This window comes from Poecilia reticulata, chromosome 3 (assembly GCF_904066995.2).
Source record: "Poecilia reticulata chromosome 3, P_reticulata-male-v2, whole genome shotgun sequence".
Lineage (NCBI taxonomy): Eukaryota > Metazoa > Chordata > Actinopteri > Cyprinodontiformes > Poeciliidae > Poecilia > Poecilia reticulata.
In genome coordinates, this window is record NC_088832.1 from 28,824,530 (window position 1) to 28,849,825 (window position 25,296).

Here is a 25,296-nt window from a genome sequence, read left to right on the forward strand (position 1 = left end):
AAGATTAAAGGAAAATGACAAACCTACCAAAACATTTTACAGACAAGATAAGGCATCAATCGGAGAGGAAAACCTCCAGTAACTTTTGGGAGCTGCAGAGATCCACAACTAAGAATAAGTTGGAAGGACAAATTTTTAAACCAAAAGTCTTGCCTTTACACGAGAGCAGAAATACTGTTGGAAAAAAACCCCATAACATGTCACATTTACAGTTTTGCATATGGAATCTAGTCAACACTACAACAACTTATACAAGAAGGTACTCTCATAAGATGAGTCTGATATTGTTTGCATGCATCTATAAGAGCGTAACCTTATACGCTCTTAGGAAAGAGCGTATAAGGTTACGCTCTTTGAGTAACCTTTTATTATTGTGTTGTCAAGAGACAAATATGAAAAGAGGAGATAATGTTTCTGTTTCATGCAAACAAAAAGTAACTCAACATCGTGGGAGTTGGTTGTTCTTTTACACAAAAAAAAAACTGCTTTAAATCTCCGGTTTATGCCCCGTAACAAAATTGTAAGCTGTGTATCTGTCGTGGTGTGACTGTTTTCTCTTTTGTTTTGTTTAGTTTTTTGTAAACTTCCGTCAGACACATGTGTTGTTAATTGGAGCCATATAAATAAACTGAATTGAATGGAATGACTAAAGTGACGATACACAACTATTTCTGTTCCTGAACATTCATGTGAATTAGAACACATCTCTACCCCCCTACTGCTCCCCACTGTCTGCACACCATGTGTTAGATCAAGCCTCTGAGTGAGTTTTCGCTATGGGTGACCGGGTGTCCTGGATAGAAATCGACAATTCCCCAGGCTAGAGCACAGGGTACTCTCCTGCACTCTGCATACAGCACATAGCTATGCTTCCCCACAGCATTCTTGTCAGCAGTGGGACACAGAGCACAGGTGAGTGAGGACCGGCCTTGAAGGTCATGTGGCACAGTTGAGAATACTTGTTTTTTCCATTTCGTGCCCCCTCGGTAAGTTGGCCAGTTTTTAGTTGCAGGATTAATTCAGGCTTCAAGACGGAGCCTGTTGAAGTTTACATGCTCTAATAATTTAGAGGTTAGGTAATTTCTTGGTAATGAGGTGCATGCCTGTGAGTGTGAGTGTGTGTGTGAGTGAAGTTTGGCGTAATGCTTTGTGTACAATAATTGGCCCAGCAGTGGTGCTTATCTCTGTTTGATTCTTTCCTCAAAAGCAAAAAAAAAGGAAAGTGGAATCTAATTAGTTGCCTGTTTATCACCTGGACTTTCTGTGCTATTGGTCGTTATTTTCTATTTCGCTGTGTGAATTGTGTTTCTGCTACACGGACATTGTTAAGATCTTTCAATTAAAATGAACAGTGACAGTTAAAAGCTGGAAGAGAAGACTATTAAAAGAGATTTGTTTTCCATTTTTAATTACTAACCAAAGAAACCTGCTTGTGTTTTTTTAGCCTAATTTTTTCCATTTGGATTTTATCTCTGTAATGCCATTTTTTCCCCTAAAATTTCAGTAAGTGCAAGCTAAATGTTTTTTCTAATTGTTTGTGATTTAAAGACAAAGTTGTAAAGCCGTCTTTCTGTTTTGGGAGCTCATGTTTTCAAAGCAAAATTGCCTAACTGATGTTTTTTTTAAAGTTTTAATTGTATGTCTGCCTTCAGACTGAAACAAACAAAATAGTTTAATGGCATCTGTCTTTTAGCATGCAAAAGCACACAGTACAGCTGTAGATGAAATGTGAGACTTTTGCCCAACTAGAGATGCAGAATTTAGAATTTAAGAAATGCCAGAGTTGTAAACATTGTTGTAATTTGATGGACTGGACTTTAAAATTTTAAGTGATTGTCATGTGAAGCTTCCTCTGTATTGAGTATTGCATCATATCAGTATTTGTGCAGCTTTTAAGCAACTGATCAAGTTTTCTTTTTAACTGTTGCAGTATTTATGTCAATAATTGTTGTTATACTTTGTTTGTTTTCCTTCTACCAAAATCATTTATTTTCAGTCTAAAAGCTTCACTTTTATCTTGCACTCTGACAGGACATGGGAATCATAAAGAGGACAGCCCTTTCCTTAGCAGTGCTGATACCTCTGGCAGGAGAAATGACTTCTATGACAGAAACCTGGCATTATTTGAGGTCTGTTGCTTTTTCCATGCAGCACATCCATTATTTAAAGAAAAAAAAATCTAATCTACCAGGAAATTAGCTTCAGACAACCTCTCGTTCCAGGAAGAGCTTGACATCCGGCCGAAGGTTTCCTCTCTGCTCAGCCGCTTGGTCAACTACACTAATATCACACAGGGAGCCAAGGAGCATGAAGAGGAAGAAAGTGCTGAGGCCTCACGGAGGAAGACCCCCAAGGTCAGGAGTCAGGAAGCAAGTTTTGTTTTTGCGTTATGTGTACAGGGAGAACTTTTAGGCTCTGAAACATGATCCTTTCTTGATGGCTCACTTTGTGCTTTCTCGTTCAAGTTATTAAGTTTTGTTGATGGATTGCTTATGAAACAGGGCAGTTTGCAGTTAGACAGGGTCAATGTAAGACCTAAATACACGCAAAGTGCTGATAACATGATTGAATGACCTTTAAAAAGTACATCAGTCAATATTAATGATCACTACACTTGTTTTCTGTAATGTCATGCTCAACACAGCCTTCTCCCCTCTCTGTCTCCCTGCTAGTCCCCCAACATGGGAACTCTGATGGGCGTCTACCTGCCGTGTCTCCAGAACATCTTTGGGGTCATTCTCTTCCTTCGACTCACTTGGATTGTGGGAATGGCCGGCATCATACAGTCCCTTCTGATCGTCCTGATGTGCTGCTCATGTGTTAGTATGAACATGTGCAATGTCTACACACAGTTACCGTTACCTAGAAAGTTCACCACAACCAAACAAACTGAGAATAAGAATGTGGTCAAGGTCATGCATGCAAACACAGACTTCGACTTTGGTTCCACTTTGATCTTGGTATAAAGACATTCAAAATGCAAATTTATATATGGGAACTAAAAAATATCAATATTTTTAAGCAAATGTGCATATACAGTGTTATTACAAAATAATAGTGCAAGAATGAATGAGTGCAAATATTATTGAAAAGCACTTTGAAAGTTAAATGTTTATCAGAGAAACAGTCTGTAGGAAGGAACTGTCTCTGTGACGTCCTGTTTGTGTAACTAACAACCTTTAGCACGAACCCAAAAGTAAAAACTTCTTTGGGTCCAGTGTGTTGGTGTCTGCAGACCCTTAACTCTCTTTTTTGTGTAACTAACAACCTTTAGCACGAACCCAAAAGTAAAAACTTCTTTGGATCCAGTGTGTTGGTGTCTGCAGACCCTTAACTCTCTTTCCTCCCCTAAGACCTGTAAAAGTCCTGGGCTATGGGGAAGATCACCTCTGATGTTCTGTTCTGCATTCTGGATTGTTGGTGTATTTTGGACTTGTGCTATTTTGTGGCTCATCTAACTAACTCAGGTGGTGATAAATGAACACAGTGTCGGAGATGAGCACAACCTAATGTTGCAGGTTGTACTTCTTTAAAGAAGGAAGTACAATCTCTATTGGCCCTTTTTCTGAGCAATGCCTACAGTATATATGATGAGCATCTCAGGTATATTCTGAGGGTGAGTCTTAGGAACCAGAAGCAATTCACGGTAGACATGCTGTTATGTAAAACAGTTGACTGAAGGTGATTTCCTAGACATCCACTGTAATACCCATAGTCTTGGACCATTGGTCCTGCATATCAACCTCCTGTGTGTTCGCAGACTCATTAACCATCCAATGACAATGGTGTCATCAACTACTGAAGATTCATGAGTGCACTGACATGCAGTTATGTGTGTAAAGCAAACTGTTACTTTGACATTTCCTGTACTTTTTTGACCATCATCCTCTCTCTCAGTCCATAGCACGTAAATGTGTATTATGTTGGCCATTGCTGTCACCACTTTCATAGAAGTGTGTTTTCAACTTTTACATTTTCCTTGAAAAGCTATCAGGATTTGAAGTTACACCAAATTATGTTGAATGTAACATTTTCTTCTTTCTCTTACAGACAATGCTAACAGCCATATCTATGAGCGCTATTGCTACTAATGGTGTAGTTCCAGGTAAAGCGTACGACACAGACATTCCCAATCTATTTACCTTCTTGTAAAAGTCTACAGTAATAGATTTATACTATCCTAATGTTTTGCATATTTTGTAAGTGCAACTTTGCTTACTTCTTGGCAGTTGTTTGATGGAGAACTGTTTGATATCCTTAAAAATAGCTAAACTCAGTTCAGCTGGGTTTAAATGTTTTGACTCATGGTCATAGTTTTCCACCTAAATATTTCGACTTGGACTAATTCTCATTAACTTCCTATAATTTGTGTGAAATAAAATAAAAAAAATACATGTTGGTTATGACATCATTCACAATATGATATGGTCTATGCATATGGTCTATGCCATTGCCTAGCATATTTTTCTTTTATCTCCTGCTGAAGTTTAAAGCAACAGCTTCTGTCCTCTCTCCAATCAATAAACAAGTAACAAGTAAACAAATAATAAAAAAAACAACAGATCATTTTATAGTTTTGAGAGTTGTAGCTTAAGCCTTCAGTTATTATCCTTGCATATAAAGTGAAGATAAAGTCAATGTAGCCAAGGAATGGGAGACGAATAAATCTAAATGTCCTGACAGTATGTTACGAGCAGGGGTGAAAGTAAGGGGGTACGGCAGGGTACTGCGTACCCCTAAAAGATTTAGAGGGGGTACACAGTACCTGCAAGAGAGGGGAGCTGCTGTATGCTGTAAAAAATCAACGGGTTCACTGTGCAGCCGTGAGTGCGCCCACTAATCAGCCGTGACTGATTAGTTTTTCAAGAACAATCTAAAACACGACTTAATCAGTTAATAAATAACTTTTTTCCCATTTCATATTGTTTCTGAACTGTTTGTGCTTTGCTAGAGCAGTGGTGCGATACGTCGATCGCGGAAGGTTTTGAGTCGATCTCGGCATTAGATGACAAACTGAAACGCCGCCAGAACGCTGAGACCAGCACGTCCTCCTCTGACTGGCTTAAAACGTTTGTAACTTTATTAAAGAACAACAACAAACAACAACAACAAAAAATCAACAAAACGTGTTCAAATTAATGACCCAACAACATTAATAGTCTCAGTGATTATTGTTTCAACAAGGTGTTGCGCAATTCTGTGCGTTTCGGTTCCATTACAAAAATAACGAGCAGAACAGGAATTTAAAATGAACTAATCAACCACCGCTGTGTTCATGAGAGGCTTCTTAATGATCGCAAAATAAATATCAAGCTTCCAAACCTCATATCGTAACAGACTGAATGTTATGTTTTTAACGTAATCTCAGGTCGACTTGCGGAGCGCACGCGGTTGCCACGGCAACGGGTGTGCTTAAATGACAGAGAGAGAGAGTAAAAAGGTGTGAGTGGTTTAGAGTTGATCAGCTGTTCAGGTTGTTTTACTTTTGTCTTGGCGCATCACAGCCGCTGTAGTTTCTGAACGTTCAATAAACGACAAACTTGGACTAATTACCTCGTTCTTTGTGACTATACGTCATTTACAACAAGCATCAAACATGGTAAATATGTTTCCTTGAGTATTTAACAAACAAATGGCTTCTACCGCGATAATTATGTGAAATTAAATTAATTGTCTAAAATAAAAAATAGTTTGGTGCTGTCGGGCTCAGAGTCTGAGAGGCTTTTCCTCTATCAAACTTTTTTTTGTCTCTTATTTAGTGGAAATATTGATGTTGTTGATACTTTCTCCAATATGATAACATTTTTCAACCTTTATAGCTCCACTGTTGAAAATGAGAATTTAACATTCACAAATGACATTGAAATAAAATCCAGTCCAACATCTCTGAGGTGATTCTCTGGAACCTGTTGGGGGAAAATATCCCAACTTCAGAAGATGTGATTTTAACTTAACAGAGCTCTGTGGTTCCTCCTATCAGTATGAGTCAGGGTGAGGAGGCACCATGTTAGGAAGAGAAGTGGAAGCTGCAGGATCTTCAGAACAAACAGGTCATGATGCTGGGCTACTGATTTTCCCTCAGTCTGGACACAGGATCAATAGAACCAGTTTAAAAGCTAAAATGAATGGTTATATATGCCAGACATGGAAAACTGGGATGCACTCCATGCCATTATGTTCAGAATTTAGGTCTCATGGCATCTCAATGTTTCAACATTACAGCCATGCAGTGGGCTGAGGGAGGAAATTATATATATATATATATATATATATATATATATATAGATAGATAGATAGATATTATTTTTTTGTGATAGTACCCCCAAGAATTTAAAACTACTTTCACCCCTGGTTACGAGGCATAAATTCTGTGAAAATATTGATCTCCGCCACCCGCTCCCTGAGCTACTGTTACCGTCTCAAGAAATGCACCACACCGGATTTATTCCTACCAAAAACCACCGATCACAGCCAGGCCAGGAGGATTATCTTAGCAGGGTTAATCAATCTCATACACTCGCTGCGAAATGTGCTAATGGTGGAGAAACAACTTGCAGAAAAATAACGTTTATCTGCAGACATTGATGGACATGTTAATTAGCCTGAGCATTCATGACAGGCTGTGCTAGCTGCAGCTTAGCAGAAAGCAAAGTAGAGGAAGAGGTGGTGATGAACAGCACCACATGGAGGGGAGACTGCTGAGTCCTGCCTCCTTTGATGTTGTGGTAAACTACTAAATGCCAGTTAAAATGTTTTTTGCATGTTCTAGTACTTTAGGACAAAAGACTTTCTATCAGCAAGATCAAGTAAAGTAGAAGGACTTTTGGAGACTGACAGTTGTTCTTCTCTTTCACAGCTGGAGGGGCATATTTCATGATCTCACGCTCACTTGGCCCTGAGTTTGGAGGAGCAGTGGGGCTCTGCTTCTACTTAGGCACCACCTTTGCCTCTGCAATGTACATTCTTGGAGCCATTGAAATCTTCTTGGTTAGTTTGTTACAATATATTTCCTCTGTTATATTTCCACTAATGTTTCATACTAACTTGGGTGGGAAATTAGTAATGACATGTCTTCTACCAGTCTCTTGTCTACAAAAAAGAAAAAAAGAATAAAGAAAAGGTGGTCGAGACATAAATACAATTTAAAAATCCCATAATGAAAGGCTTCCATCAGCAGAGTGTTTGAAGCTGGCGTCTATAATAGAAAGGACTTCATTTTGGGAAGAGATTGATAAAAAGGCTACTTTTTAAAGCATTAACATAAGTTAGTTAATGGTCAGAGAGTGGTTCGCTACTAGCCTGTAGAAATGCATGCTGTTTGTTTACTTCCCTCGAAGTTAATGCCAACAAGATAAAATTGTTGCCATATGCTTCCTTGTGCTAAATGCTGCCGGAACTCCTGGATATATGGGGGAATTCCCTGGATCTGCATCTTTGTTTTCAAAAACATCCAACAAGTGATCTGATGAATCAGGATAACTTGTTGTGCGCAAAGGGTCATATCGCTCATTCCCAAAAAATCTGGAGCAAATATTGCAGAATTTTATATGCTTGAATGAAGGTGATTTGCAAGTTTTGTATTTCCATTGAATAATAATTGTTAACACATACTTAAACATGTTGCTGGTGATGCATTTTTTTTCTTTGGAGTGGGAAAAAAGTTAGAATTTAAAAGATACTGTGCAGTGATTCAATTTTGTCTGTTTTATACTGTTAATTTTTACAAATCCTGTGTAAGCTGTGCGTACTAACCTATCTGCTGCTATTTTGTTTCAGAAATATCTGGTTCCTCAGGCAGCTATTTTTCACTCCACCGATCACCTTGGCCGTGACAGTGCCCTGCTAAACAACATGCGAGTGTATGGAACGCTGTGCCTCAGTCTCATGGCTGTGGTGGTTTTTGTTGGGGTCAAATATGTCAACAAGTTGGCCTCCCTTTTCCTGGCTTGTGTTATTATCTCAATTGTCTCCATCTATGCTGGGGCAATAAAATCCATGACTCATCCACCAAAATTCCCGTAAGTGCTGTGAAAACAGACATGTATGACAAGGAGGTTGAGGGATTTGTTATGCGACTTAACATTTGTTTAACATGTGTTTGTAATGAGAAAAGCAAGTGCGTTTCTTGCACTTTTCTACATGAAAACCATGAAATAGAATAAAAATTTTAGGTCTTTTAGTGTCAGTATTGTTCCCTTCTTTTTTTAGAATGTGCAAGTAATTATCCTCTGCGTATTCTCTTGCTGCAGGATATGCATGTTGGGCAACAGGACTTTGGTGAGAGATGGCTTTGATGTATGTGCTAAAACTGAGGTGAAGGGGAACATTACAGAGCCCAGTCAACTGTGGAATCGGTTCTGCGTTGGTGGGAACTTGAGCAGTGCTCAGTGTGATGACTATTTCATCCAGAACAACGTGACAGAGATACAGGGCATCCCTGGACTGGGCAGTGGGATTATCAGAGGTAAATCCAACATGCAACTGAGGCATATGTGCAGTTGCTGCTTTGAAGTGGCCCAGTTAGTATTTCACTTAGAAATTTTGGTTTGGACAAATAAATCATCTATACATTCACAAGTCAAGAAGGGTGTTCCTCACGGTTCTGGACTTCGATGCGCTGTTTTCATTCTTCATCTGAATGAAAAATATAGTAGTATAGTAGGAAAATATAGTAGTATTGTGATCTGATTCTATCTAGATGTCTAGATAACTCCTCTTTGTTCCTGGGGTTGATAACATTCTTTTTCTAACAAGACCAATTGTAAAACATACTGTTTTGAAAAAGAATTGATTTAGCTTATTGAGTATTGCACAATTTCATTTTTAAAATATTCTATATTTGGTTTGGACATGCTTTTTATTTGTTTTATTTTTTCCATTATTATATGAATTGTTTCACTGTTTGCTTGTGTTATTGAATTTTGTTGTGTTGTAAAGCATTTTGAAATGTATAAATGCAACTGAATTTTGTTTTCTATATTAAGTGCAATCGAATTTGAAGATCTAACCATAATAAAAAATTTTAATTTCCTCTGTATAAAGATATATACTTTATGTGTTGATCTAATGTGACAAGATTTTTCCCTAAAATATATTTTTGCTGTGATAGAAAACATGTGGAGCAACTACTTACAGAAGGGCGAGATTTTGGAAAAGGCAGGGCTGCGGTCAGTGGATGCTCATAGTCCCTTAGAGAACTTTGTCAACTACGTGTCGGCGGACATTGCTACATCCTTTACACTTTTGGTGGGGATCTTTTTCCCATCTGCCACAGGTAAGACACATTATTTTCTTGTTTGCAGAGTTCACTGAGAAGACACAGAAATGTTGGCATCAGCCATTAGAGGGCATTGTGTAGCATGTTTTAAATTTCCTAATGTTACATGTTCTTGTTCTGCAGGTATCATGGCAGGCTCCAACAGATCCGGTGATCTCAGGGACGCTCAGAAGTCCATTCCCGTGGGAACAATTTTAGCCATTACGACTACTTCTCTTGTTTGTATCCTTGAGGTTATCAGACACTTGATATTTACTCTTAAGGAGAAAGCTGACTTGATAAAGTTGTAAAAAGACTCGTGCCACTTTACACTCCTTGATCATGTTGTTTAGATTTAAGTTCTGTAGTCCTGTTTGGGTCCTGTATAGAAGGAGTAGTCCTGAGGGACAAGTAAGTTTATTTAAGTACTAATAGTTTCAGTGCAATATGTGATTGCTTGCAATTAAATAGGAAAATAGAAACGGCAGAAATGGCCAGGTCATTATTGGCAATCATACTCGGTTATCGCTTCCTTGCAGATTTGGAAATGCTGTCAAACAGAACCTTGTTGTTGGCACTCTCTCCTGGCCATCTCCTTGGGTTATTGTCATTGGCTCTTTCTTCTCTACTGTTGGAGCGGGCCTGCAGTCCCTCACTGGTGCGCCACGGCTTTTACAAGCTATTGCCAAGGACAACATTATTCCCTTCCTTAGGGTGCGGAAAATTATTTACTTCCTATTTCATATTCTGCTTTAAAAAAAAAAAATCTCCCAATGTCTGTCAATGTGTTGAGACAAACATTTGCATTGGGAAAAGGTTATCTGTAAATGTATTTGAATATGTTAAAGAACCAAACAAGAAGTGATTTGCATTACTGCGTGTAAATGTGTTGACTTTTGCCTAGGTGTTTGGCCATGGAAAGGCTAATGGAGAGCCAACGTGGGCTCTGCTGCTCACTGGCCTTATAGCTGAGCTGGGGATACTGATTGCCTCGCTGGACATGGTTGCTCCCATCCTGTCCATGTAAGCAAACATGAAACGTTTGGCTGATTCCTCACAAACCAGCCCCTCATCAGTCACATTTTTCTATATTTTTAACCAGGTACAGCTGCTCAATGAATAAGAATATCATCAAAAACATTGCTTTATTGTTTTTATGCTCTAAGGTTAATACACACGATGATATAGTTAGGTAACTCCGTCCATCTCTGCCATTGTGGCTTGTGCAGCAAATTTCTCAGAAAGTGTTATGATGACATAGCACACACACAAAAGATGTTAATACTGATATAAAGTTACGGAAAGGCCTTTGTTGCACCACATGCAAGCAAGAGGCTGTCTTGACAGTTGTGCTTGACACCATCCTCAAAAAGGTTTAATCACAAATGGTTTTACTGAAGAATGTAGCTATTCCTATAAGGCTACATGCAATCACATCAATCCAACACTGAATGGAAGGAAATGTAAAATACATAAATTTTCAATAATATCCCAATTTATTAAGACGCACCAGTGAATTACTTCATTTAAATGTTTGTTTTGACAATATTTTCTTTTTCTCCAGGTTCTTCTTGATGTGCTATCTCTTTGTAAACTTGGCTTGTGCAGTGCAAACTCTATTACGGACACCCAACTGGAGGCCAAGATTCAAATATTACCACTGGTTAGTTTATTTAGCAATGTTTTGATCTGTGTAACAATCACATTTTGTATTACAAGCAGAAGTTTCTTCACACTTTCAGTAAAGGACACCCATTATAATATAACCAAATATGTATCACCCCCGCAGGGCGTTATCGTTCCTTGGCATGAGTATGTGTCTGGCTCTCATGTTCATATCCTCCTGGTACTATGCCATAGTGGCCATGGGCATTGCAGGAATGATCTACAAATACATTGAATACCAAGGGTATGTAAAAAGTGTTCTACTAAATTGAATTATTAAAATGGTTTTTTTCTGTTTGACTGCAACATATCTCTAGCTGACAACTTATTTCCTCAATCTTTTTTTTTTTGCATTTCAATAATGAAATGAAATTAGGGCAGAGAAGGAGTGGGGAGATGGAATAAGAGGACTGTCTCTCAGTGGTGCACGTTATGCCCTGCTGAGGCTGGAAGCTGGACCTCCCCACACCAAGAACTGGAGGTATTATCACAACAGCAGGAGAGAACAGGAGTGATTCATGATTAGAAACCGACAATTTCATGATATTTATATAAAAAAGAAGTACCTGTATGTCCTAGTGAAATAGTCTGCTAAGTTTGTGTTCAGATTCTGGGAAACTACAAGCATCAGTTTTATTTCTGTGCTTTTTGTTTTGTCTGTCTGTCTATGTTAAGTATGTAGGAAAGTGTTAGTAGGAACTCAGATGCATGCCCAAATAACAACTGGCTTTTCAAACAAGTTGCCACCCACAAGAACAGCTGTATAAAATTCATCTCTAATTTTCGACCACAACATGTGCCAGTAAACTGTGGATCAATGAGAAGAGCTGCCATTTTGCAATCAGACATTTGTGAGTTTTCTTCCAGCTTCCTTCCTGATGTGCTCATGGGCAAGACCCTAGATTCAATTAACTACCAATCTGTGTGCCAGAATATGAATGTATGTTTTGAGTGCAGCTAGAAAAAGAGCATTTAAAACCGCCGTTTGTAAAGAAAGTGCCATATAGGTTTAGTCTAAACAGCTTCACTCAGAAAATTTACATCCCATCTCACAATAACCTCACAGAAGCAGTTCTCTTCCACAAGCAACACAACAGTCAAATTTTCCTGGCATGTTTAAAAGCAAAGAAAGGGACAGAAAATGTGTATTCATGCAACCCAGCACTTGTTTTTTTTTGAATCTGTGAAAATCTCATGACCTTGACAAAAAGGTGAGATTCTTCTAAGTAAGATTTTCAGTGTGGTTTGGACTCTATGGCCACTCCTGCTCACCGGCCTTCTTTGTGGTGTTCATGGACAGGATCTCAGAGAGGAAGCCTTTGATCTTCAGTGTGAAAGTGGCACAATTTGCAGCCAAGTCTGAAGTGGCCAAGATTCGAATAAGCTCCTCCAGGTCTGAGGAAATGGTTCTCCACCCGAAAAGGGTGGACTGTTTCCTTCAGGTCACAGGTCATTCTTCATCTTAAGTGGAGGGATTCAAAGTATCTCGGTACTTTGAGTGGTGGTAGGATGAAGTGGAGATGAATAGAAGCATCAGGGCTTTATCTATAGCACTGCTCCTCTCTGTTGTGGTGAAGAAAGAGTGAAATGATAAAGCCAAAGCTTTCAATTTACTGGCCTATCTGCAGTCCAGCCACAGAAAGGACGTCATCCCAGGTACAAACGGCTGAAATGAGCTCCCGTTTTATAGTTGCTCTATCATCCAGGGAAGTCTGGAGTACAGCTGTTGCTGCTTCACATTAAAAAGAGTCGAAGTGGTTCAGGCATAGGATCAGAATACCTTCTCTGCATCTTAGTTTGGAAACATGCTAGATTCAACCAAATATGTAGAAATGCCTATGTTGAAATCAGTCTGTCATGTAAATCGTTTATAAGCATGTTGAACAACAACATATCACCTAAAACCTGTGGTTCAGTAATCCAAACTGATTAACAAGCTTTCTGTATGTTGGCTCTCTCATAGCACCGATTGGCTAATCGCATTACAATTAACAATTTCTAGTTGTGTCCAGTGGGGATGATATTGGTAAATTGATTCATCAACTGTGAGTGATTTGTGCTCTCCAGGCCACAGTTACTGGTTCTGTTGAAGCTAGATGAGGACCTCCATGTGAAATATCCACGAATGCTCACCTTCGCCTCCCAGCTAAAGGCAGGAAAGGGCCTGACCATTGTTGGCTCTGTCATCCAGGGAAACTTTTTGGACAGCTATGGGGAAATGCAAGCAGCTGAACAGGTAAAAGGTGGAAACGTTTCTGGATTGTATGTCACAGTGGAGAAGTTAACATTTTCTGGTATGTCCATAGGATGTTTTTTCTCTCTCTGTATAGATAGTTTCATTATTCTTATATTATTTATAATTATAAGCATGTATGCCAATGCAAGTCATTAATCACCTCAAATTATTGTTTTTGGTTAGATTTTTTTTGAAAATGTTACTTTTGAAAGATTTGAGCTTGGATATCAATTAGCAATGGCTAAAATGAGCTAAAATTGAATATAAGTGCAACTGTCCTCCTAGGCCATTAAGAACATGATGGAGATTGAGCGGGTCAAAGGTTTCTGTCAAGTTGTTGTGGCAACTAAGGTACGAGAAGGCATAGCCCACCTGATCCAGTCCTGTGGTCTGGGTGGGATGAAACACAACACTGTGGTGATGGGTTGGCCATACGGCTGGAGACAGAGCGAAGACCCTCGAGCCTGGAAAACCTTTATCAGTAAGAGGATTCCCACAGTTTAGCAGTCCATTCTGCAAAACACTATGCTCCTTCTTCAGCATGTTAATGCCTTGAACAAAAAGTTTTTGGTTGTTTTATTTATTTTATCCACTGTAAGCAATTTTGTGGAGCTTTTAGCTTGGTCTTATTGGCAGTGTTATAATGAGAACAAACACTAAATTGGATATTTTTATTTTTTCTGAAGTCATTAAAAAGTATTATTTTTCACCCCATGTATATATAAATTAGTAGACAAAAAAGTCTTCTCCACCAAGCTAAAGAGAAACTAAATTTTAAAAATGATCTAGAGCAGAGTTTTCCAACAGTATGGGTGTTCAGTTTTCAGCCAGTATAACATTCCTTTCGCTTTCCTAATTTAATCTACCACACTAAATTATGATGCATTTCAGCACTTCCATGATAAAATGTGGTGTGCGGTGAGACTCTGCAGAGACTGTATTGCCCTATGTGCAGTAATGGTAATGACATATGTAAATATCACAGCCTGTGTGTTGCCTTCTCTGCCCCAGACACAGTCCGTTGCACAACAGCTGCCCACCTGGCCCTGATGGTCCCCAAAAATGTGTCATTTTATCCAAGCAACCATGAACGCTTCACAGATGGGAACATTGATGTGTGGTGGATTGTTCATGACGGAGGAATGCTGATGCTGCTGCCTTTCCTGCTCAAACAGCACAAGGTCAGTGAACAACACTTCCTATTCATTTATTTAACTGTAGTTTTATGGGGAGATTTTTTTCAATGCTCGCAAACCATCTTCATTTTGTGTGTGTGACATACAGTATAGGTGATCAGCGTCTTTCAAATTCTGATCTTAAATTGAGTTTTAATGCCAGCTTTCTGGCAAATTATTTCAGCGCGTATAACCAACTTTCACAATAATGCGCCGAAAAGATCACAAGACTTTGCATTTTAGGTGTGGAGAAAATGCAAGATGCGCATCTTCACTGTGGCCCAGATGGACGACAACAGCATCCAGATGAAGAAAGACCTGGCCACATTCCTGTACCAGCTGAGAATAGAGGCAGAGGTGGAGGTGGTGGAGATGGTGAGGGCTCCTCTCACACAGTAACTCATTAGAGATAGAAAATAGTCCAATGAAATACATTTTATGATACCGCCAAACAGGACGTTAGATCACCTTGGTGCAACAAAGCAGATATGCTTCAGACTAACACAGAGTGGTTGCTTTCAGCAAGATAAGAAAAAACATGGATCATAAACAAAATAAAATGACTTAAACATGCAAATGCAATTCCACTGGGGAAAAAGAAACTTGTAGCCATATATCTGAAAGCAGCTGCAGAAAACACATTTTGTGGGAACCTTGAGTCTGTCATTGTTTGATGCAGTTTATGCAGTTTTCACGTCTCCCAAAAAATATGGAAAAATGTAAACATTATGTTTCATCTGCATTACCAACTCATGCTTCTTAAATGGGATTTCAGCACGACAGTGACATCTCAGCTTACACTTACGAAAGAACACTAATGATGGAGCAGAGGTCCCAGATGTTACGGCAAATGAGGCTATCCAGTGCAGAAAGACAAAGAGAGGTATGTTGGGACTGAAAGAGAGAGATATATCCCTCTTCTAGAATTTGTTTTAATAGTTTTAACATTCTCGTGGAACCTACAGGCCCAGCTGGTTAAAGACAGACACTCACTGGTGCGTATGGGCAGTCTGTACTCCGACGAAGAGGAGGATGTGATGGAGGTTCCTCCTGAGAAAGTCCAGATGACCTGGACCAAAGAGAAGTGTGAGGCTGAAAGGCGAAACCGAAACAATGCTCCTGAGAACTTCAGAGAACTCATGAGCCTCAAACCGTGAGACATTTTTATTTTCAAACATCTCCGGACATTTTATAACGACTAATTACACTTTTTTTCCTTACTATTTTTGTGCTGATTTTAATTATCTCAACAGTTTTACTGTAGCGCTAATAAAACTCTCCCTTGCTGGCTTTTTAGGGATCAGTCCAATGTGCGCCGCATGCATACAGCTGTGAAGCTTAATGAAGTAATAGTTAACAGGTCTCACGATGCCCGATTAGTGCTGCTCAACATGCCAGGCCCACCGCGCAACACAGATGGAGACGAAAACTGTATCCTTTGCCATTCCTATCAAAAACAACAACACATGAGGCCTCAGTAATTACCAGGGGTGTGAAAATCCTATGCTTTTGTTTTTAACTCCTTAATTTACTGCTCAGATATGGAGTTCCTGGAGGTGCTAACCGAGGGTTTGGAAAGAGTCATGTTGGTGAGAGGAGGAGGGCGAGAGGTCATCACCATCTACTCATAACCAGCTAGGATGGTTGTTATGGGCAGTGACATACAAATACATTCCAACATGGGACAGAAAGAGACGCATGCTTTGCTTTTAAGCTTTGAGATGAGGGTTAGGCACAGAGAGGGGGTTGAGTTAAACTTTTGGGAGCAAAAGAGGTTGATTCTATTCTTGTAGAATATTTATAAATGCTGAAACCTGTCATCCTGTTCTTTCATTACGAATGAAAGCAGTCATTAGTTTCCTTAGAATTCACTTTCAGTTGACAAACCTTCGTCATTTGCGTGGGCTGTACATCAAACAGTGTCTTGTCATGAACCTGTATTTTACTGTTTGGCCTGCAAATCAAACAGAAGCAAGAGCTGCCAGATCTCATGTCAGAGCTTGTTGTAGCAACTTTTGTCTACTAGACAAAAATGTATTTCTTTACCCCCATGAAGCTATAAAAATCTCAATCTGTAGTCTTTCACATCAATAAATTCCTTCTCACAGACAAATACATATTAAGAACATATAAGGATGCACAATTTTACACCTTAAGAGTGGTAATATGATTTCAATCGATTCATCTTTTAAATGACTACGCACATACACAAGCATATGGTTACTTTATTGTTCCGATTGGAGAAGCTTTAAAAAACTAAAAATGTTCTGAGGCCAATCATTATTTGCAGTAAAAAGGTTCATTCTACTTGTTTGATGAAGGCCAGGCACATCCTAAGTTACCTAAATCAGCCTGGGTTCCAGTGTCACTGCAGGGGGAAATAAAGATGGAACATTGTGTTTGTAAGACCAAGGTAATTTTACAGTCATGCAGCTGCAACATTATAGAACCTAAAACTTTATCATATACCTAAATTCACACCTGATGCTCTTTCTGCAATGAGACAACTAGTGGAGGTCTAAAGGTTCATGCCAGTAAGTGTGGTTATAAAAACACTAAAAAACACCTAAATGTATCTGCACTGCACTGAATTCCTTCAAAAGTAGTTTGTTACATCTGAACAGCTACCAAAACAAATCTGCTTTTCAGTAACATATTGGATGTTGTTCCCACAATCCATTCCAGCAATACTGCCAGGAATAAGGTGGATAATATGAATACTAAATTAGATCGTCAGAAGATCTTTTAGCAAATTGTTTTCTTAAAGGGCACTGCTGCCTCCAGGCAACCCAATCATGGTAAGATGACATAATAAAAAAATGTAAAGTCATTGTTTACATGACTGAGGTTTTTTAATTATTTGGAAAGCCTTAGAATAAAATTCCAAATCTGTGTTTGACTGTTGGTATCCGTTTCACTTTAAGATGGGAGTCAGTGCAGGTAGAAGAAAAACAGCTAGAAAAACTAGCAGCAAAAACTTAAAAGTATTTTCTTTTGAAAGAATATTCTTATTTATTCTTTTCAAGAATAGAAGTATTTATATTATTTATTTTCGGAATATTCCCCTCTATCACTACAGATACACTTTATGAGACATCGCCTGATTTTGACTACAGACAAGTTTTTAAGAAATATGATTCATATATTTCTGCTGTTGAATAGAAAACATAAAAAGCTATTTGTCGATGTTTTATGAATGTTTTTATTTAGCAAATTTGGAAACTATGATAAGAAGTGTGGCTTAAGTTAAAGATTATTTTCAAGAGTTGGTGTAATAGGTTTTCGTTGTATTTATATTACAATTTCTGTTTTGCAACTAAAGTGAATTTGCTTTATATACATACCAACATGTTGTTCCTGTTTCACAGCAAGTATAGTCCAAAATATTTCAGTTCATTACAAACGAGATACTCTGCTTAGGTGTGATATGATCATTTTATTATGTTTTTCTTCATAACTGATAACAAAATAACCTAAAATTAGAAAATAACTTTTGGGATACTCAGTTATTCTCAGAAACACAACTTTGCTTATTTAAAGAGTTTCTCTAACAATAATCTTTTTGTTTCCTGCTATATGCACAACAGAACCGTTATTTCAATGATAAATAAACATTTGTATTAAAGAAGTCTTAGTTTGTTTCTTCTTTTCCAATTCTCAAAATAAGATTCTTTTTTTTCATAAAACACACAAAGAGAGAGATTGTATTCTTTTGGGTAAATTGGGATTGTATGGATGTATGAATGCATGTGTGTGCTACCCAGACTTCTGAACATGTAGCTGAGGTTATATAAAGGTAGATATAATCACTATAATTAATCTAACCAATGGATCTTTTCATCTGTTGATTCAAGTCCTGCCACAGCAACTACTCCGATTATTTGGTTTAATTCCTATATTTAAACCAAATATATATATTTAATATATTTTAACCCACTGGTCAACAACATTCATTAAATCAGAAGCTCCATTTTAAATTTTTTATTTTTTTTCTATACCGATTCTGAACTGCATACATCAGCAACAAAATATAGGTTCTTATAAATACATTCATACATTGGTTATTAAAGTGCATCCTATATAGCAGAATTTTAACAAATACAGGTAAGAAGTAGGTATGCACTGACTGCAATTCTTTGGCAGATCATCTCTATTTTTTCTTTATAAATGGTACTGTTGCCAAAGTTTCCAATGACTACATTTGTCGCAAGCTACTTTTGTGAAGAGAAAATCAATAGGGAGGACTGTATTAGTATTAGTATTTGGTTGACTATCGTTAACCAGATACCTGCAGATGTGACCTGGTGAGTGGATCTGTCAGTCAGCCCTCTTGCACAGCAGAGCAAAAGAGGTCAGTGACTGATTTTCAGACTTTTACAGAGGTAGATAAGATTTGTGGTTACGATCAGTTTCACCCAAAAGTATCAGTCGATTGCCGATCACCCAAAATTATGGAATTCAGATCGATCAATCAGTGCACCCCTAGTAAAAAATTGTTGTAAAAAAAATGTGAATAACTACTGTAACTATATGCTATAAGCATGGGTACATATGCACCTATGAAATATGAGTTTATAATGGACATCTGCACTCATCCTTCAAATAGATAACAAAAAGCTGAACTAAAGAAAAGGACAGGATTTAGTCAGTCAAGGAAAGAAGTAAAAAACCAGTGCAAAGGCCAGGAATAATAAATTCTGTCCTTTTGCTTTTAAGGCTGGGCTCTGGTTGGAGAGCAATTCTCGCAGGCTAGGTTGTTTGAGTTCCAATCTACATTTGTTCGCCACCTCTGTTAGAGGTATCTCTTCTTCACTTGGCTTCTTCCAGCTTAGCTCATTGCGAACCTAAAAGACAGAGTAGAAAACAAGTAGAAAATATTGCACAAATGAATATGAAAACCCTAAAGACTTGGAGCACATCGGATTATCAGATAACTCATCAAAAACAGAACTAGAAACATGCAAAATATTTGTAAATAATATTAAAAAGTATTTGACTGGGGGAAATCATGTGTTTTCACTGATTGCTGAGGCATGACGTTTTGCTCACCTAAGAGAAATTGTTTAATTTAGGAGAGTATTTCCAGAAAGAACGATAAAGAAAAGCATCAAACTGACAGATTTCAAAAACTAGTTCAATACTTTGGTGTGTGATGACAAGACAATAAAATTAGGACAGTTAGTTTTACAGGAATGACCGCTCAGCATTCAGAAGTATAGCTCTCCGACTGTTCAGAGAGGCATACCGTTTTCCTTCACTGTACTGAACTGTTCTCAGCTGGGTTCAGATCAGCTGAGGAAGAAGTCATAAATTGGAATGGTCTGTGATCATTCTCGAATATCTTAACAATTTCAAGAGTCCTGCATATAATTAAATACATAATGTATTCAATTTTATCCAGCTTGGAGTTAGAAAAATAACCCTAATAGTGGTAGTATGGTCAAAACACTCACATGACTGATAATTGTGTACACAGTGTATAGTGGGATTCCTTAGTCAGGAAGTGAGTTATTTTCCCAGCTTACCTTCTCAACTTCCTCAAACACTCGCAGGAAATTATTTCTAAGGACATCAGCCAAGTCCTCCTCTGTCCAGTTCCTCTTCAGGAGCTCCTGGACTATTACGGGATACTTTGAGACATCTTCTAACCCCACAGGAAAGCTGTAATTGAAACACATATGAGTAAATGATCACTATTCTTCCAACAAAAATTAAAACAAAAGGGTGGATGGAAGGAGAAAAGGAGGACAGATAGATAGATGGAAATGGATGGACTAACGGACAGACGGATGGATGGATGGAAGGCCTCCAGGTACATGTCTCACCTAGTGCCACCATCAAAATCTCCTCCAATTCCTATTGACTTAGCTCCAATAACACCCTTAATGTAATGAAAGTGGTCTGTTGAAACAGTTGAAAATACACATAAGACTCAGGTATTAAAAGATTTAATGCCACATTCAAATGCACTACTATTCAAGAAGAAAGGTTTACCAGCCAAATGAGAAACAGTAGCTTTGTTCTGGCAGGAAATAAAAGGGCTGTAGAAATTCACCATGATCAGCCCTCCGTTCTTTTGCTGAAACACAAACAAATAGTATGAAGGCGCATCACCAACTAAGCTAAGATGGATATGTTTGTCAGGTTATTTACAATTAAACTATGCTTGTGGAGAGAAATAAGGTCAAAAGTAGAAGTCTGTGTGTTGCTCCAGGCTGTGCTTAAGCAAACACAATAATGTGAAATGATGAGAAACATGCCAAATCAAGATGTGTATGAGGTACTACTCACGCCTAGTTCACTTTTTTCAGATCAAACTGTGACCAGATGCAGTTTTAAAGACAAGGGAAAGAAATGGCTAAAACTGTTTAATTTGCTTTGGCTCATTGTGTTTGCATAATGCATACTCAAATATTCCATTTAATGATGAACATAATACACAGATTAAAAAACAATACATCAGTTTGGCAGAAACATGTTAGTAACTCAAACGTGTGCTGATTCAGAGCTGTGTGCCCCAAGGACCAGGGTTGGTATATGCTGGAATAAATAATGAGGTTCCTGTAAAAGTGTGTGCATGTGCGCGTGTGTGTGCGCTTGTGTGTAGGTGGCGCAGGGGGTGAGTGCCAAAAGCACATGGGAGGCACATTTACATGAGAGTTCTTCATCATGGATTAAACCTCTTATTAGTGTATGTCTGAGTTTATCATGGTATTTATGAAAAAAGTATCAAAAATACGTTTCTTTATTATTCCACAAATTAAGGCTAAATTTTTTTTTACACAGTATAAGAATTAAACTTAATTTGTTTATCCAGATGAATGATTATGCTGGCTTGGAGTAGATCATTTTGGTTAATATACATTGACATATATTTTTCCAAAATGTCCAATATTATTATGAAGAGTCAGTAAGGACCTTTTTTATAAACACACATTTTATCATTTAGAAAAATGATCATAAACGTTAACAGGCTTTCATTTCTAAGCTGGAAATTTGCATACAGATGTGTCATTACATTAGCATGAAAGCAACAAACCAGAGATGATTCAGCAAGCAGGTTTTCTCACCAGTTCCTTAAGCAACCGGTCAGGTACATTACGACTGTTGTTACAGATCATGTAGGAGGACGAATGACTGAAAATGACTGGAGCTTTGGAATGGCTCAGAACGGCTGACGCCGTCTCAAAAGATGTGTGGGAAAGATCCACTATCATTCCCAGTCTGTTCATCTCATCCACCACAGCCTATTAAAAAAAGAAGGGATACAAATGTGATAACCATTTAAGTGGACATTTGCGAATCAGGAAAAGGAAGGAGAATAAATTAACCAGAAACAGGAGATTGTGAGGCATACACAAGTAAATACTCTGGTACTGATAACTATCAAGGAAGTCCTACGGACAGAGGTCCGAAAATAAAGATACCAACCATCTACAACTGCTTTCACTCTTCCTTATTATTTTTAGGCAGTAAAATTTCCACAATTCCACAATTTCCTCCTAAAATGCATGAACAGTTTGTGAGCTGTGATGAGATGTGGCAGTAACTTCTATGGTTACTGCCACCAAAGTTTAACCTTACCTTTCCAAATGTCGTCAGGCTGTTATTGTGCCTTACAAAGACTTTGTAATAGTTTGTAGAAGATTCAGCCCTGCACCAAAACGTAAATGTATATTAGTCAGAAGATGCAGAACAAAAAGTTAAGCATAATCTTTATTCAAAATATGTTCAGACTGAGCTTGTTTCTAATATGGGATTTACATCCTACAGATAATAAATATGATGTTTTGAAACGGCATGCTCTTTAGAATACCAGGGAGTATTGCAGGAATGAGTGAGGGACATGGAGCGGACTCCAAGCTGATAAAACATGCGCAGCGCAGGAAGGCTGCTATCAATGGAGTGGCCCCCTTCAATACTTATCAGGCAAGCAATTTTACCCTTCGTCATGGAATCCCTCAGTTCTGCAAACACAGACACACTTTCATGATTCAAAAAAGCTGGCATTGCACCTGTTCCCTTATTAATTTGGAAGCGTAGCAGTCAATGTACTAGTCACTGGGCTTGGTAACAAGACGATGAGTACCATACCCTGAGTGGAAGTGACCAGTTCAAAGTCAGGGTATTCTGTGCATATTCGTCTGATTACATCTATTTGCTCCAAAGTCAGTCGCACCGCATCCATGTGCTGGGCCCCACACAAAACATAGACTGCAAACATCTGACAAACGGAGATGAATGTCAAATTAATAATAAAAAAAATCACATATATTAACAACATATAATGTTATATTGGCTTATGCTGCCATGATGGCTCTATTGGGTTGAGACCTGGTGATTGTGGAGATCTTTGGAGTACAGTTAACCAAGTGTGTCATGTTATAGAAACCAACTGATGATTTTAACATTTCATATAATGCATTATCCTGCAGCGACAAGCCTTCAGAAGATGGGAAACCTAATCATAAAGTGATGGACATCATTAGTAATAATACTCACACAATGTTTATTGATGCTTAATTGGTACTAAAGGTACTAATGTGGCCAAAAAATATCCTCCTCACCATAACACAACCTCTCAATTGATAGAACGAAGAAAAGACTTACATCTTTATGTTGTTTAAACCAAATTCTCAACATGGCATTAGAATTTTTAGGGTGACTCAGATCAAGCAACGTTTTCTCAATATGTTATGTAAATCTGCCGTGACAGTGTAAACTGTGGTCTCAATTTCCTGTTCTTGGCGGACAGAAGCACCACCCATTATGGTCTTCTGCTGCCATAAACCATCTGCTTCAAGGTTCTGCATTAACAGAAAATACTCTGCAAGCAACCGAGTGGTCATTTTAGACACTGTTACCTTTCTACCAGTCTCCTTATTGACCTCTGATCCCAACTTCAGAAAGGCATTTCTGTACATACAGTTTATGTACAGTATTTCTCATATAGCCCATTTTTAGGGCTATCTAAGAAATGGTTTTGCATTGAAAATCACAGCAAAAGAGCGGTTTCTGAAATATTCAGACCACTCTAAAAAATGTTGCCATTTCCAAAGTTATTTTGTAATTTGTGTTAACAAATACTTATAAAGTGACCAGTAAATGGACATACCAAAACAGTGCCTTGATGCTTACTCAGTCAGACTCTACAGTACCTGTGTCTGCACATGGCCTGCTCTGAGGCGGGAGATATCGGTGGCCACTCTGGTGAGATGAGTCAGATTGATCTTACTCAGCTGGTTGCTGTGATGGATCCTCAGTCTTAGAGCTAGATCGTTATGACTGTAGCAAGAAGAAGAAGGAGCGAGAAAAGCAACATTAAGCCTTTTGATCTTAATTTCGAAGATTGTACACTTATGTACAGGATTAAGCAATATGGATCCATTACCCATCGATGATAGGATATTTGGACAACAAATCATGTGCTCTGTCTCTTTCGGAGTATCCAGATATGAAGCAGCACAGAGAGAAAGCTAACAGAGCTCTGAGAGAGTGCACACAAAGGCTGCATGAAGCACCTAATAAAGTTATCCTATAAGACATTTCTGAAAAGAGAAAAACATTAGAATGAAAGATATATTTAAAAAAACAGATTAAAAACATCAACATCAAATAATTAACTCTAATCTATAACGCATAGCCTTAAAGCTGAATCCACTTTTTAGTTTATAAAATGTTAATTTATGGATCTTATAAAACAAACAAGTCAAAACACTTAAACTTATCCTTGTTTAGGTTACCACATTCATCGCAAAGCAATTACGATGGCAAACCGTAAAGAGTAAAAAAAAACTCCTTTTTAAGAGAGCAGTAAGTAAATGTATTTACATGATCAGTTAAATATAAGAAAAGTTCATTTAAACTGCGCAAAGTATCTTACCAGACCGGCAACAGTAAACGTGTTGACAGTTTTGTTGACAAACCGTTGGATCTTCCTACCTCTCAGCTCCGTAAATGAAGAGGACACAGCCCAGGAGAAAACAGCTGTTAGTCTGGTGCGTTCAAATGCGATCTGAAAAAGTCCAATACTATCGGGTCCGGCTTTACTTTATTCCGGTAGAAACATCTATGTTTGTTTACGGTTATTAGAAAGCACCGTTAGTTGGAGTAATGTTAAAAAAAAATTAAGTATAAAATTTTCGCAGTCGAAAATCTTTCACCAATTTTCATGAAGTAAGAAATTAACACTGAATAATAGGACATTTAAGCGCCATCTGCTGCGAGAATCAAGAAAAGCGAACTTGGCTCTCAAATCTTAAACTACCATAATGTCCAAGCTAAAAAAAATTTTATAAATAAATTTTAAAAAATACGAAACATTTTGCATACGCGGTCCACTCTAAAGAAGCCTGACTCTATGACAAAAACAAATGGCATCCAACATGTAAAGTCTTCGGAAATCGACAGAGAACCACAATGAAATGGAAACTCATAGAATATTATTTGCATTGACGTCAAAGTTTGAAGAGAAATTATTAATATTTATAGGAAAAGGCTGGTTATAAATATCTAAGGAATGCAAATAGTTCTGAGGAATAAAAGCTTTTCCCAAATCAGAATATTATCAAAACGTTACTTTGCTACAGTAATTAAGTTCAGAAAGAGGAACCCTTACATTATACACTGACTTTTTTTTTTTTTTTGTAATTCAGTAAATTTTTATCATTATGGCTTAGTTGCAAAAAAAAAATAAAAAGGAAAAAATAAATAAATTCAGCTTCTCAGAAAGATAGAATGTTGAATAAAATCAATAAGAAGTATTTTTAGTAGCAGTGGATTTTGTTTAAGGGTATCCAAGTTAAGGGAGCTGAATACAAATGTGTTCAACAGTAGATGTCAAAATCTGTAAAAACCAATGGCTCATTTTGTTTGAACCCAACATTTGTCCACCACATTGTCTTACTGTCACATTATGTCCCATAAAATATTATTAAGGTTGTGCAAGAAAGATTTGACATTTT

General features: G+C 37.9%; 2 protein-coding genes across 4 annotated transcripts in view; one reads left to right on the top strand and one right to left on the bottom strand.

Moving 5' to 3' along the window:
• slc12a4 (solute carrier family 12 member 4) overlaps positions 1–17,960 on the top strand; it is a 28,672-nt gene extending 10,712 nt beyond the window's left edge. Inside the window, exons 1-24 of one of the 2 annotated variants that reach the window (XM_081605407.1) lie at positions 773–912; positions 2,032–2,129; positions 2,223–2,354; positions 2,673–2,819; positions 4,051–4,105; positions 6,857–6,987; positions 7,777–8,018; positions 8,250–8,464; positions 9,110–9,274; positions 9,401–9,499; positions 9,610–9,667; positions 9,796–9,970; positions 10,161–10,279; positions 10,821–10,919; positions 11,046–11,165; positions 11,298–11,402; positions 12,989–13,157; positions 13,443–13,638; positions 14,169–14,338; positions 14,576–14,707; positions 15,108–15,215; positions 15,298–15,485; positions 15,630–15,763; positions 15,872–17,960. In XM_081605407.1, the coding sequence (XP_081461533.1) occupies positions 867–912; positions 2,032–2,129; positions 2,223–2,354; positions 2,673–2,819; positions 4,051–4,105; positions 6,857–6,987; positions 7,777–8,018; positions 8,250–8,464; positions 9,110–9,274; positions 9,401–9,499; positions 9,610–9,667; positions 9,796–9,970; positions 10,161–10,279; positions 10,821–10,919; positions 11,046–11,165; positions 11,298–11,402; positions 12,989–13,157; positions 13,443–13,638; positions 14,169–14,338; positions 14,576–14,707; positions 15,108–15,215; positions 15,298–15,485; positions 15,630–15,763; positions 15,872–15,963 (3,195 nt within the window). In that variant the 5' untranslated portion in view covers positions 773–866 and the 3' untranslated portion in view covers positions 15,964–17,960. Of the gene's footprint in view, positions 1–772; positions 913–2,031; positions 2,130–2,222; positions 2,355–2,672; positions 2,820–4,050; positions 4,106–6,856; positions 6,988–7,776; positions 8,019–8,249; positions 8,465–9,109; positions 9,275–9,400; positions 9,500–9,609; positions 9,668–9,795; positions 9,971–10,160; positions 10,280–10,820; positions 10,920–11,045; positions 11,166–11,297; positions 11,403–12,988; positions 13,158–13,442; positions 13,639–14,168; positions 14,339–14,575; positions 14,708–15,107; positions 15,216–15,297; positions 15,486–15,629; positions 15,764–15,871 lie in introns of those variants that run through there. The other variant, XM_008405580.3, reaches the window with a different exon arrangement.
• Positions 17,961–18,298: 338 nt separating this feature from the next.
• On the bottom strand, positions 18,299–24,602 carry dpep2 (dipeptidase 2). Of its 2 annotated transcripts, none has more exons than XM_008405579.3 (11): positions 24,275–24,602; positions 23,724–23,880; positions 23,491–23,617; positions 22,427–22,556; positions 22,149–22,299; positions 21,917–21,986; positions 21,403–21,579; positions 20,327–20,411; positions 20,158–20,233; positions 19,858–19,993; positions 18,299–19,176 (listed from the first exon to the last, which is right to left on the bottom strand). In XM_008405579.3, the coding sequence occupies exons 2-11, from the start codon at positions 23,876–23,878 to the stop codon at positions 18,982–18,984; spliced, it is 1,302 nt and encodes a 433-aa protein (XP_008403801.2). In that variant the 5' UTR covers positions 23,879–23,880; positions 24,275–24,602; the 3' UTR covers positions 18,299–18,981. The 2 variants fall into 2 exon arrangements, with proteins under 2 accessions (XP_008403801.2, XP_017159618.2); XM_017304129.2 differs by having other exon boundaries at positions 24,216–24,601.
• Between the last annotated feature and the right edge of the window lie 694 nt (positions 24,603–25,296).